The 14,691-nt window shown below is 36.3% G+C and overlaps 1 protein-coding gene across 2 annotated transcripts in view; it reads right to left on the bottom strand.

Moving 5' to 3' along the window:
* cwc22 (CWC22 spliceosome associated protein homolog) overlaps positions 1 to 14,691 on the bottom strand; it is a 120,413-nt gene that overhangs the window by 25,022 nt on the left and 80,700 nt on the right. For both annotated transcript variants that reach the window (XM_051906852.1, XM_051906851.1), the window contains exons 2-13: positions 11,411 to 11,510; positions 6,953 to 7,152; positions 6,007 to 6,059; positions 5,834 to 5,920; positions 5,469 to 5,735; positions 3,853 to 3,981; positions 3,369 to 3,537; positions 3,232 to 3,285; positions 3,002 to 3,137; positions 2,697 to 2,903; positions 1,466 to 1,528; positions 356 to 454 (exon numbers count right to left, since the gene is read on the bottom strand). In XM_051906852.1, coding sequence (XP_051762812.1) covers positions 356 to 454; positions 1,466 to 1,528; positions 2,697 to 2,903; positions 3,002 to 3,137; positions 3,232 to 3,285; positions 3,369 to 3,537; positions 3,853 to 3,981; positions 5,469 to 5,735; positions 5,834 to 5,920; positions 6,007 to 6,059; positions 6,953 to 7,152; positions 11,411 to 11,492 — 1,546 coding nt within the window. In that variant the 5' untranslated portion in view covers positions 11,493 to 11,510. The remainder of the gene's footprint in view (positions 1 to 355; positions 455 to 1,465; positions 1,529 to 2,696; positions 2,904 to 3,001; positions 3,138 to 3,231; positions 3,286 to 3,368; positions 3,538 to 3,852; positions 3,982 to 5,468; positions 5,736 to 5,833; positions 5,921 to 6,006; positions 6,060 to 6,952; positions 7,153 to 11,410; positions 11,511 to 14,691) is intronic.

The following is a 14,691-nucleotide window of genomic DNA, read 5'->3' as shown; positions in this document are numbered from 1 at the left end:
CAAGAAACATTGTTAGTGGACCTTAGGGAGGAAAAAAAGATATGATCCCTTTAATGCCTGAAACGCAATGTGCTACACTCTGGAACAGGCAGTCTCCTGATGGCCATAGTGTTTTATGCAGTTTTCCTCAACACAAGGACCCAAGAGACCATATGAGCAGGATTATCTAGGGGAACTAATGCAAAGCATTGTCCCCAAACACCCACACTCGCATAAGAACAAGGCTCATGAATGACAGAGGATAGCGCCACCAACACTCAGTCATATAGTAAGACAATATTAGTACAATTGTGCCCATTTTTCTCTAAGTATACAGTAAAACATGTGGCACATGATGAATACTTAAAATAAGTACCTTCTCCAGCTGCCTCCTCTTCATCTTCTTCATCATCGTCTTCATCTCCACTCCCGCCAGCGTCATCGCCAGAATCACTGCTTCCTTCGTCAAGAATTTCTAATGTATGAAAACAAGACAGATCAATTACATTTTAACTTGTAATCTTTAAAATAATTGAAATACTTTTAATTATTAAACAACACACAAAAAAAAACAAAAAAAACTGTGGTTCGTAACTTCTTATGTTGATCAGATGCAGGATTACTACTACAGTTTCATTTTGCTTTGTATTTTGGTTTACAAATTTAAATTGAGTTTTAATTCATTTTAATGGTGCTTAAATAGCATTAATTTCATTGGTAATTTTGAAAATGCCTATTTTTTATATTTGTATTTAGTTTAAATATGGTTTTGGCACCACAAACTGTTCCTACACTACAGATATGAATTAAATCAGATTATCAAGCATTGAAACTACGAAAAAGTAAAAAAAAAAAAAAAAAAAAATTCTTTCAATCAAACTGACTGCACATTTATAGCTCAGTATAGTTCGTTTTTGCGAACAACTTTATTTTTAACAACCTTGGTCTTCCTAACTAACTGAATGGTTCTGGGCCAGAATAAGCTGTAAAGTTGACCAGACTTCAAGGCGATAGTTATCACAGTTTATTTGTCTTTAATACAGAGCCAGAAGTTGCATTATATATATATAAGTCTCTATCAATTAAAATTTCATCCTACATAGGATTCATTTGAATTTGACTTTAGGAACAACTGACAAGCGTAACAAACACACTTTAGTCTTTGCCCAGGTCCCCTGTTGGCATCTTAGGTCACAACTATGTTCTGTCACTTTCTCCACTGCTGAAGGATTCCATTAGCTTTGCTTCTCAAGCCATAAATGGAGTAATCATTTCCGCATCAGAGAACAAGCATCTCCAATTGTTGCAATCAAGGGCCACCATTTCAGCGTCCTGTACCATATGGCTGTCTCCAGTCCGTTGTACAATTAGTACACAATTAAAATTCAAATGCGCTAGCAGAGACGGTGCATCAGAGGGCATCTCTTTTAATAGGCGGTAATTAGAAGAACGGAATATGCATATAGCAAACGAGTCATTAACTTACCCCGTTTAATTGTTTTGTACTTCTCCTCATTCTCCAGGAAGTTGGGATCCAACTTGAAGACATCTGCAAAAGGAATATTGTTGATGTAAAGCAGACATTTGTTTGCAATTACACGTTTCGCAGCAATTAAGTCAGTGCCAATGAGATGTAATCAGAGGCAATTACCCATAAAGAAAAATTTGCTGTGTATTAGTCGTATTACATAAAAAGAGCTTAATGTGATAATGGCTGTTCATGCTCCCCGAAGGCCTGCTTGTATGGATTTTCAATTAGCGCACTTTGTCTCAGAAGCCTCAGAAAAGATGCTTATCCGTAAACATCAGTACAGACAGTGGCTAAATATGAGAACTGAGAAAGCAAAACCCTCAATTACACACAGACAGAGCAGGGACTACAGCCTCTGGTTTGAGAGCATGAGTTCCCTCGTGGGTGGCTTTAGAGAGAAGGAAGTCATCCATTATGATCGTATCAAGGTAATTAGCTGCTAAACATGAGAAATTGAGGCCTGGCAGGTAAGGTGAGTGAGGTAGTGAATCGTACTCACTCAACACTTTCAGTAGCAATGATGAAAGCAGGAACAATTTTGAATTAAAAAACTTAAAGCATGTTTCATCATGACTGACACGGTTAAGAATTAAAACTAAAAGTTTGGGATCAGTAAGATCTTTTTTTATAAGAAATGAATACTTTTATTCAGAAAGGATGCATTAAATTGATCACAAGTGACAGTAAAGACATTTATAATGTTACAAAAGATTTCCATTTCAAATAAATGCTATTCTTTTGAACTTTCTATTCATCAAAGAATCCTGAAAAAAATCTTACCAACCCCAAACTTTTGAACGGCAGTAACAGAATTCATATTTTTTAAACTTCAAATCGATACTTTATTGAAATCAAAAATCAGTAGTTTATTGGAATCTCAAATCAGTGGTTGCTAAAAATGTCAAATTTACAGTTTACAGAATTTTCAAATAAGTACTTTATTGAAATCTCAATTTTTTTTTTTTTTTTTTTTAAATATTTATAAGATTATGATATTTACTTAACAAAAAAGTCTGCTAAAAATGCTAAAATATATAAAAATCAGTGGAATTTAAAAATCTTAAATCAGTTTTTACTGAAATATAAAATCTCAAATTAGTCATCCATTCATTCCCACTCCTTATATGAAGAAAGCAAAAAGGTTTAAACACTCAAAAATGGCATGAATAAGTGCGGGTGATCTTACTGAGGATGTCCTCTGTGTTGTAATCATCCTCCAGAGGAAGCATGTGTGTGAACTGGTCCTCTTCCTCCACTAGGTCAAGCCCGTCTGGGACGATGGGGTGGTCCTTAAACCCATCCTTCCTAATGGCAAACATCACCTCAATCATGTACTGTACACGCTTATCTATCTCTGACTCATGCAAGATGTTCCTCAGACGTTCAAAGATGGCTGAAAAAAAAAAAAAAATAAATGACAGTGTAGATATAACGCAAGATAAAAATCATCCATTTAATAATGATAACTAAGAAAAATAGTTAAGAATGTACCATTGATGCCTCTGGGAGAGACCTCTGTCAATTTGAGACCACACTCTTTTAGAAAGCTGATGGCAACCTCCACACTGTCATCAGTGGGTCTTTCTAGCAGCAGGGTCAACATCTCCAGGCACAGGACTTCATGTGCCTTTTGGACAAAGAAAATACAATAATACAGTACATTTAAACACCCCTACGCTACAGTCTAAACAAAAATCTGTTAAAGCTCCAGAAGGTCATACCACATTCTGGTTGATGAGATGAGCCACGAATTTGGACGCTGTGAGACATTGTTGCTGAAAAGGTACAAGAAAAATTAGACCATTATTTAAATCAGTGCTCCATTTAGAAACCCATAGCCAGCTTCCTAAAGGCTTACTTTATCATTCCTCCTGTAACCTTTCCGGAAATTGAGGATAAGTCTCTTGAGGATAAGTTCTCCGATCTGAGGAAACTTGGAGTTGATGATGGCCACCACAGCAGCGTACACATGGGTGAAGATGGGAGAGGCAGCTTGGGCCTGAAGTGTAGACCTGGCCAGAAGACCCCTGTAGACAGACACACCAGGACCATTATCAATGTCAAACATATGCGCTGTTTAAAAATGTGGCAAGCTGCCTTGCTGTTTCTTGCCTACACAGGGAGCAAACAGGGAGCCATATAATACCTATAATCAAAACTTTCTTTATACATTTGGCATTTGTCAGGGATTGAGCATTTGGCTAAATGAAGATTTCTTAGGCGGTAGCATAATGCTGAAACAGACTTCAAACTGGGATCGTGCCTATGACTTCTTTAAACGCTGCCTATGTAGACAGCACACTAGGAACAAAGCAAGCCATAGATCAGTAAACCATCTTTACCTGCCCCTCACAATATTCTCCTGCAGCAGCTCTTGAATAATGTTGGCAATGTTGGAAACGTTCACTTTGTTGATCAGACCATTGATGGACTTCTTCAGGGCTTCCCAGCTCATCCTCTGATACTCCAAACTGTGGAATTAAAAAGAGAAGAATGAATGAAAAATCACTGATCCCATGATGCTGTGTCTCTTGAAGGAGACACTTTCAGTCTGTTAACACAGTAGTAATCTTGAATTTCTAATACTTGTCTTTCATGCCCCATAATAGACCATTTTAAAAGGTCACAGTTTGCACAACTGTAATAGCAGGACAAAACACTCAACACTGTCTGCTTTTCAATCTGTACTTCAGCACGAAACCGCCTGGAAAATGCTGATGGTAAGGAGTTTGAGTCTTCTTGGAGACTCTCCCCCCCCCCCATCTAATTTCCTGCCCTTAGCTGCTCTTGAGACTGATCTCTGATGTATTGTCTCTATCACCTATCCTCCAGTGTCTGGCCTCAAGCACAGGGCAGCGCTCCACTCCAGCTATAGATATCCCACATCCCTCAGGGACACCTCTATATTTCCTGGCTGGTGACCCCTATTCCTCTGCATGAGGAAATTTAATCGACCCCTTCATTGAATTCATGTGGATGCGTTTCCCACCATCAATAAATCACAATCTATTCTTATCACAATGTCTGAAAAGACTTCAAAATCAATATAATTCAAGATGGATCAACACAGACCACCTATCTTACCTGATGATCGCTGCTTATTAGAGCTGGGCAATAAATCTAAAAACTATATTTCTATATTTTTCAGCCTTTTGACAGTATTCAGTATGTATGTATTTGCTCTAAAAAATCATTTTTAGGCATTTGAAGCCAATTTAGATTTAAAAAAGATGCAAAAAATCAAATACAGCCAAATTTTCTAAAAAAAAAAATTCATATTCTCCCACACTGTTTTTCACAAGAACAAAAGTGAAATTGAATGAATTATTTATAACCACCAAAATAACAATACAAAAAAAAAAAAAAAAAAGATTTACCTACATAAGCTACCGTTCAAATTTTGGGGTCCGTAAGATTTGTTTAATGCTTTTGAAAGAAGCATCTTATGCGTAATAAGACTAGTTATTTTTGTGGAACCCATGATACTTTTTTCTAAAGTCTTTGATGAATAAAAAGCTCAATGAACAGCATTTATTTGAAATAGAAATCTTTTGTAACAATTAAATGTCCTTAATGTCACTTTTGATCAATTTAATGCATCCTTGCTGAATAAAAGTATTCATTTCTTTAAATAATAATAATATATATATATATATATATATATATATATATATATATACATACATACACACACACACACACATTCATACATACATACTGAAGCCAAGCTTTTGACCAATACTGTGTATTTTTAAAAAAATATATATATTTAAATACGAAAAATGATGCGCTGAGACTTTTTTTTTTTGAGCACTGATTCAAAAGAATTTTCATAAAATCATTGTATTTCTCTTTAGAGTTTTGAATTGATTCATTGCAATGGACAGTTTGAAATAAATGTAATTTAATATAATTTAAATCTGCAAAATGTAGAACTGCTGAGTAAAGTGAAACCAACCTGCTCTTGTCAGTGATCTGAGCCTGCATCATACGCAGTTTGGCCGGTGGGATGTAGGCCCCACCGGTGCGGGTCAGGATGGGGTCCAGCGTTTCCTTCCTCTTCTTCACTGGAGGCTCCTCGGTGGGAGGTTTATCATTTTTGTCTGAGGAGCCTGACCTTCCCCTCCTCCTGTGTTCCCAATCCCTCTCTCTGCTGGAGCGCCGCTCGTAACGATCCCGATCACCGTAGCGGTCTCGATCACGCTCACGCTCCCGCTCCCTGGATCTGATGCGAGGAGAAAATGTCAGAACTGAAAGGTGCAATTTTTTACATCAGGACAAAAAAGCAAATCTGTCAAGAACATAAACACCCAGTTCCCTCACCTTCGACCCCTTCCGTAACGTTCTTGAGGAGAGCGAGATCTGGAGCGAGATCTAGAGCGGGATCTTGACTGTGACCTCTTTTCGTCCCTGAAATAGAGACAAACAGCAAAGTTTTAAAGAAAAGTCTGAATTCTTCATTGATTTTGTTAAATCAAGACTAACACAACACTTACCTCTCAGGGGAGGAGCTTCTTTGTCTTTTTTTGCTCTCATCATCAGAGGCACGCTGAAACAAACACAATCACATTAGCAAAGCATAGCTGAAGTTGTTAGTCATGGATCACATGATCCATTCAATAGCACTTGTTTTATACATGTCAACAACATAAACTGTGATTCAGTGTAGCTGCATGGCAACTGTTTTATAGTAAAGTATAATGGCATATATTTGATTCACACAGACATTTTTTATTGGATGGCAATGTTTAAGATACATATAAACAAGGAATTTTCATAACGGTGTGTCACTTAAATTATTAGTCAATCAATAAATTATTTAAATTAATTAAACTGATAAATTTATAAATCATAAATTTAAGCAATAATTTAAATAATTAACTTAATTTAAACTACATGCAACACTAGCTCTGAGTGATGATAGTGTGTTATTTTAGTATTATTAATATACTATTATAGTATTTATAATTTGAATTAGCTTTTATTTTTATATTTTCAGTTTTCATTTTGATTTTAGTTTTAGTAATTTTGTTATGCTGTTTTTGTAATTTGTATTAGTTCATTTTTAATATTTCTATTTAGATTTAATGTATTTTTATTTCAATTTTAGTAATTTTAGTCCTTCAACTTAAAGGTGGAGTAAGCCATATTTCAAAAACACTGTTTGGAAGTTAGTCAGACCGACACCAACAACAAATGTGTAGCCAATCAGCATAGTATGACGGTCGAGGAGACAGAACGAGCAAGAGAGAGATTTGAAGAAAGACTGCAGAAAGAGAGATGAGACATTACAAAAGAGCTCAACAGAATATCACTGGAATGAAGGTTTACGACTGGGCAAGCGCTTTAGAAACCGCGTTAATATAGCGCTGGAGACAGCAAAGCGGGAAAACAGACATGGAGGCTGCTTTGATTAACATTAGGAAAATGCTTGTAACTCACCTTGATATGTGTGACACTGCTCTTTATTTTGTGCATTACACCGTCATCACTGTCGTCTTCACTGCTGTCACTGTCTGAACCGCTGGCCCTGGACGATGCTCTCGCCACGGGGCTGCCTGCTCGTGGGCTCCCAGAGCCCTCAGGTTGAGCTGAACCAGAGCGACCCTCATCTCTACCTGCTTCAGGGTTACACTGGCCATCTGTAAAATGAAACATTAAGACAAGGTTTTCACACAGCTGCCACCATTCAAAATAAACCACAGTGATGAATGAACAAAGAAGATGTTGACATAAAAAGAGGGTCTTCCTTTACTTCTTTTAAAAAGAATGTCAGATAGGAGAACAATACAATTCTTGGCCACAAACACTTTTAGAGGACTGTCAGTACTAGCAATTAAGTATTCTGTTACTGTTTCATGGTACGCATGCCATCAAACCGCCCAGGGGTGCATTTCCTAAAAGCATCGTTAGCCATTTATGGTTGCAAGTTCTGACATTACCAGCATAGTTCAATGATTTGGTGTTTTGTGAATTTTTGAAGAGTGTGCATGTGCATACATGCTCTGTTCTGGTACGCCAGGGGAACCCCGGAGTGACTTAGGAGGGAACCTGCGATAATTTACAGCAATAATCCGACATTACGATTAACAATCTGAACGGATTAATTAGCAGAAGTTACTCCACCTGTGTGACATCATTAACTATATTGTTGAACCCATGTGGTTCGAATGATCGAGTTGCTACAGTTTCTCCAATGATGCATCGTACCATGGTGGTTAAGCTTTTTAATGCTTGAAGTGAAATGCTGATTTACATTTATATTTAAGAATGATTCATATGATGATTCTCTCAAACCTGAAGTGACATTCAAACCAACAGAAGCCAAAGCTACCGGGGAGCATAAAAGCCCATGAAATAATCATAAAGAGCAGATCATTCTGCCGAGCTCACGAATGGGCCTGTGACTCAACACCTGCTGTTTTCCTGCAGATCCTTTTGTCAGTTCAAACACATGCACCAAATAAAGAGAACAAAAACAGTGAAGCCTTTATCAATGCAGTTTTCACTCTTTCTTCAAAGGCATTTACGATAATGACTTATCACAACACGCACACAACAGTGCAGAGGTTTAAAAAATGCATGATGGGATGATTATTGTTAAATGATCTATAAATGCGTAATTGCTGCAGTCGCAGTGTGAAGCGGCTCCCAGACAGCTGGGATCATTTCCCAATAAGGAGCTCAATATCTGCAGCAGCTTCTCTTTTAATGTCGAACACAAAAAGGGTGCGATTAATCACAACTAAAAAAAAAAATGTATCTATTGACAGCCCTAAATTTAACATTTTAAAAATATACTTTATTCCTGTGATGGCAAAGCTAAATTTTCAGCCATTACTCCAGGCTTCAAGTGTCACGTGATCCTTCAGAAATCACTCTAAAATAGTCTCAGTCTCAGATGTCACGCCCACAGACCGTTGGCTGAATGTCTGATGCATATGGTACACTTAACTGGAAACACTTCAGGATTTTCAAAGTCGTCATCTGGTTGGTTGAATTCTACAGGGTGTCCGGGCGACTTGTGTGTCGCATTTTTTAATGGTCCATCTGTAAACAAATGCCGTGATGCCAAACCCCCTCATGGAAGAACAACACTGTCGTGTTTACAACTGTTACAATGAGCGCTTACCAGGACCAACTAAACGTAGGATTTTCAAAAGTATGTGAACTTCGCACAACGTTCTTGCTTCTTGAATGAATAATTTTTTAGATGCACGTCGGTCTTTTGGGCGGTCCTTGGCCAATGAAAGCTGTGATAGAGTCCAGACCTTCTGCCGTCAGTCTTAAGGTCTAGCTACGCAAGACTAACTCTAATATGATGATCTGGTGCTCAAGAAACATTTTTTTATTATTATTATGAAAGTAATTATGAAAACAGTTGTGATGCCTAATATTTTTATGGACTGAGACACTTTTTTTTTTCCAGAACCTTTGATGTATAGAAAGTTCAGTTTGAAATAGAAATCTTATGTAACACTATACATGCCTTCACTGCACTGACTTTTAACAAGTCACAACAGTACAGTTGAAGTGAGAGATGCTGTGGCCCTGTGGTCTCCTAGAAAACTGCTTTTCCTATTGGAGAGAAGTCAGATGTGCCGTTCTTGCTCATGACATTCTTGCCATTTTGTTTTTCAATATTACGTTGGATAAAAGAACACACCAGTGAATAGCTGTGCCTCAATTTCACGCCAAATGTGAAATGTGATGTACAGATATACATATTGACCACTGAACAACACAGCTTCCTAATAGGTGACCTGTGCCTCTGGGCTTTTTTTGGCAAATTATAAAAATCAGAATTGTGCAGATGTCAGGAGGCTGGAGGAGACTCGTGTTGCTTTCGCTCGGGCAGATTTTGGATGTGCAACAGCTCAGCAGAAGGGATGATTGAAAGCATTTTATGGATGATAACGTGGACTATGAGAGCTAGTGGAGTGAGACTGTTAGTGATGAGCTCTAGAGACTAGGGAGCAATAGATCAGATAAACAGGCAGGAGCAGCGAGGTTACACGTGTCCGCAGCGCTACACTGAGGCCGGATGCAGAGGAGCCCTGAGATAAAGAGACCTCTATGGGAAAACAAGATTATTGACTTGACATTGTCGTACAAGGCTGATTTTGGAGCCAGCTGAGGCAAATAGCGGCATAATATTAACACATAATATTAACACTACCGTTCAAAAGTTTAGAGTCAGTAAGATTTTTTTTTTTTTTAAGGAAATAATACTTTTATTCAGCAAGGATGCATTAAATTGATCAAAAGTGACAAAGTTTTTTTTTTTTTGCCATCTCCATGTGTTTCTGTTTGGTATCGCATCTTGACCTGTCTAAACTGTAAATAAGCTCTTTGCTGTTGCACTGTGAATTCTGAAAGTTTTTTTTTTTTTCTCCATTGGTGCTTTGGTGTGCATAAATTTATGAATTATATGGACTATATCTGAGTATATCATTTGGTGTCCTTTTGGAGTCTCCAAGTGTTTTTTGGAAAGACACAAACATTTACTTTGAAGAAAGCTTACAGAAAATACAGTTTTGTGTGTATCAACCTTCAATTTGATGATTTACTTTGCTGGATATAGCAAATGTTGATAAAATAAACGTGTTAAACAAGATGAATGGCGTATGCTTAATTTCACCATAAGGGTACGATTAACTGTGGTGATTAAACATTTTAATACATTGACATCCCTATCCAAAACATAACCGTTTTTAATGTATTTATGATGAAATATGCAGCCTTAGTGAGCATAAGGCTTCTTTAAAAAAAATCGTACAAACAGTAGTTCAAAAGTTCTAACATGAAGTCATTTAACAGCTGCATTGTTTTCCACACCAACACGCAATGGCGGGATGTAATGTAATAAATTTCATAATAAATCTCTTTACAATTTCTGAATTTTATCCATCACAAAAAGGAACGGCTCGCTTCTAACACTGCCACAATTATGAAATTTTGGCTGGCAATTCATTGTTTTATTTCCTTTGACACTTAAAACTAATATCATACAGGGTAGATTGAATATAATACAAATAATTTCCTAGGAGAATTTTCCTGTTCATTTCTGCCTATTCATTACCAGCAAGACTTATATAGCCGGGTATCCAACAAAAAAAAACTTTAAATTCTGTTTCATTAAATAGTCCCCTAGAACTTGAAAAGCATCATACTGAATCTCAATTTTACAGAAAAAAAATAAATATTCCACATAGTTGGTATAAATAAGCCTTTTGTTTGAGGTAATTTTTTACATCAACTGAAACGTTCTAGCTACACAAACCGCACATTCACCCACAACAGGTGCATCTACAGTGAAGCATTACTTTGTCACCGTGTTTGTCCTTGTGCTGACTTAGGAAATGTTGGAAGTAGGTCTCAGCTGTGAAGAAACAAGCAAGCTTATGTACCAATTTAGTGCTGAGCCAACAGTATTCCGGTCATCGGATATACAGTTTGTTCTACCTGAGCTAAACTTTAGATTATTTTTAACTATAATATTCAGAGGATATAGGGGTCAGTGACATTATGAATTAAAGGGACAGTTCAGGCAAAAATTAACATTCTGTCATCATTTACTTACCTTTATGTCATTCCAAACCAGTATGACTTTCTTTTTTGTGTGTTTTTCGTCCATATAATGAAAGTCAGTGGGGCCTAATGTTGTTTTGGACCCCACTGGCTTTTATTGTAAGAACAAAAACAGTTAAAACATTCTTAAAAATATCTTCTTTTGTGTTCTACAGAATAATGAAGGTGAATACATAAAAGAAATTTCATTTTTGGGTAAACTGTCCCTTTAACATGCATGAGAAACTGATTCACGATTAGAGCCTTTTCAAACACTATAAAGTGTGATGTTGAAATCCTTAGTATGTGACTATTGACTAACAAGCTTACCAACAACTCTCCTGCGTTCATCACCATCACTGTCTCCATCCTCAGATGAACTTGTGCTGGCCTTCCTCTGTCGCCGCTCCATTTCTCCTGGGCTGGGAGGCTGGAAGACAGAGAGAGGACATGGAGTAAGAACTAGTGCTGTAAAGTACAAGTACAGTAGGTGTAAGCGTATGTGGGTGTGCAGTAAGAAAAGAAGGCCAACAGCAGAGGAATGGATTTCTAAATAAAGCCCAAAATATGTGTCACTGTACAACCCTGATATTATAACTTGTATATTTGTCTCAGGTGATCGGACAAGAAGTGAAAAGTATTGCTATTTACATCTTGTGTTAACATACATGTGTCTCCTGTGACCGCTTGTGTTTGGATTTTGAGTCGAGGGTCTCTGATGACCTCCGAATGTGGTTTGAGCTTTTGGGAAAACATTTTGGACTCAATTTACACCTCTATTTATGAAGAATATCTACATAATTATAGCACAGACGATTATTCTACTGATTATTAAATGGGATATTGTGGAAATTTGATTAATAATGGAAAATGAAAATAAAATTTGTTATAAAAAAATTATTTACATTTTTCTTCATGATTGTTATTGCTAACTAAAACTATTAAAAATTGTTTTTATGAATTGAATAAATCTATTAGATAGAAAACTTAAACTCGAAGACTACAAATATTAGAAATGTTGCCTTGGCAATTGACTGAAATAAAATAAGTTTAAGTTACTAAAATTAGAAAAACTGAAATTAAAAATAAATTAAAGCTAAAAAGAAATATGGAAAAAGGACAAAGGGACAAAATTATTAAAACGTAAATTTTAGGGCTGGGTATTGACACAATTTTCACGATTCGATTCAATTTCTATTCGCATGCTTGCGATTAGATTTGATTCCGATTTCAATTCGATTATTTTGGATGTATATCTGATGCAATACATGGCAAATTTTTTCGAGGGAAAAAAAAATCTCTCAACTAATGCTGTAAACTACATATGGGAGTCAGCTGGTACTACTTTACTATAATATTGAAGGTTAAAATTAACTTATTTATATACAAACACTTAAATTACACTCATATTTCTACTCCAATTCGTTTTTTTTTAAATATAAACATTTAAATCGTGGCTGTCATAACGGATTAATTCAAACATGCATTAAATATTGAGGAACATTAAAAATTATAATGAATATGTAACAGTGCATATATTTATCAGAATGCTGCTCTCTAGAGTTCATTTTTCTAGCTAATTAACGAGGTATATAATGTGGTAAATGAGGTAAATGTGACGTTACGTGACATTGTTTACAAACGTTTTATTGTCGTCTTTCCGCGGTTGAAACACTGAGCGATTTCATGCGACATGTTACGGATTTCGGTAAGTTGTACTGTATATTTTAACATACCTTTAGATGTTTATTCATGTGTATTTCGCGCTGTAACTGGTAATAAAGCGGAGTAGATAAGTCCACATGCAGCCGCTTCTCTTTAACTGAGGCGCTAAAGCGATCTGTCACGTCACATTAAACAGCGCCAAAACGGTATTTATTTTGTGAATTTCATAATAAGACGGACGTGATTTGAAATCTGAGACTTTGCTTCATATCAAAAGTAACAAAGCACAAAGATTATTGTGATTTATTGGATGGGAGGTGCGCTACATGTTCTGTTCATTCATCAACTGAAAACAGACTAGACTGATCGATTCTTGGGATTTAAGAATCAATATCGGTTCATAAAAATAAGAATCGATTAAAATCGAGAAATCATTTTTTTTTTTACCCAGCCCTAGTAAATCTCTTTTAGTACACAAAAAAGCTAATTCAAAATATTAGTAAATACTACAACTATATAAATAATACTAAAATAACATCCCAAATGCATCTTTAAAATACCTTCAAAATATTGAACAATCTTCCAGCCAATACATTTTACTATCTATTGGACCAGTATGGTTTTATATAACATAACTTAGTAAATTTTATTTTTGTATTATCATAATGCATGCCTATTATTTATATGTACAATCAAACCAAAAATTATTCAGACATTTCTGATATTTTTGATATATTTTTACTAGTGGGTGCAGGACACTATAGTTCATTTATGTAAGCGAGGATAGCAAAATAAAGTAAACTGTGACATATTATACCCAAAAATTCTTCATACAGTGGACTACCAGTAAAATTGATAAAAATTTGGAACCAAAAATTATTCAGACACTTTGACCTGACCATGTTTTGCTTAAGTGTTATCTGACATAATTAAGATTAATTTTTTCTGACAGTTTAACTTTGAGATCTTGTCATATTTAATTACCATTTTTTTAAACTATAGTGAATAAACTGTATTAATGAATGAAATGCTCAAGGTGTCTGAATAAATTTTGGTTTGACTGTATGTCTACGCACTTTGTGGTGAACTGTTCTCAGTCTGTAATGATGTTTTTTACATGGCCATTTGCTTTTTTGTTATTTTTCCTACGTGCTTATTACAAAATGCTAGGCCTATATTGAAAAATACAATGGAAGTTAATGGGCTCCAATGTTATGTGGTTCCCAGCATTCTTCTTTTGTGTAAACAGAAGAAATGCATACCAGTTTGGAATGACATGAGGGTGAGTAAATGATCACAGAATTTTCTTTCTTCGATGAATTATCCCTTTAAGAACTGTCAAGTTGTGACCAGAATAGCTTAAATGTAAATATCATGCAAACACAAGCATTGTTTTACAAAATAACCAAGCCAAAATGACAGCATTTACTGCAAAACACTTCAGACAGTTATACAGCATTTCGCAGTAGAGAGGTAAACTTCAATTACAAACAGCAGACGAACTATCAGTGAATTAACATCTGGAGCTGCAGGAACGGCCTGATTCTCTCTCAGCAGCCGTAAAGCATCCCTCTCTCAATTCGATTTCCCTGAATATGTCACTCACAGCTGCCACTGCCACTGTTTCAATCAAAATTCAATTTGCTGTTTCAGCAGGACAGGCACGAAGCAGATGTGCGTTTTCTGGGGTGTTGATAATGCGAAACTCTCCATGCTGTTGCTGCATCGGCCGCAGACACTCAAAGAATAGCCATGAGCTTGCTTTCCTCCACATAAAAAACAGTCTCCCCCTCTCGACATCCTATCTGTTCCCACTGAGCCTAATCCCAGGCCGTACACAGTGGGCGACTCGAGAGATTTCTGCAAGCTTATGGGAAACTGGTCTTTCAAACACGGATCTGCCATTCAGCAGGTAGGCTGGTATTTCAGAGTTACACATACACTGA

Source organism: Ctenopharyngodon idella, chromosome 9, assembly GCF_019924925.1.
Source record: "Ctenopharyngodon idella isolate HZGC_01 chromosome 9, HZGC01, whole genome shotgun sequence".
In the NCBI taxonomy this organism is placed as follows: Eukaryota; Metazoa; Chordata; class Actinopteri; order Cypriniformes; family Xenocyprididae; genus Ctenopharyngodon; species Ctenopharyngodon idella.
Note: the sequence above shows the minus strand (reverse complement) of the source record. Positions and strands in the feature narration are given on the sequence as shown.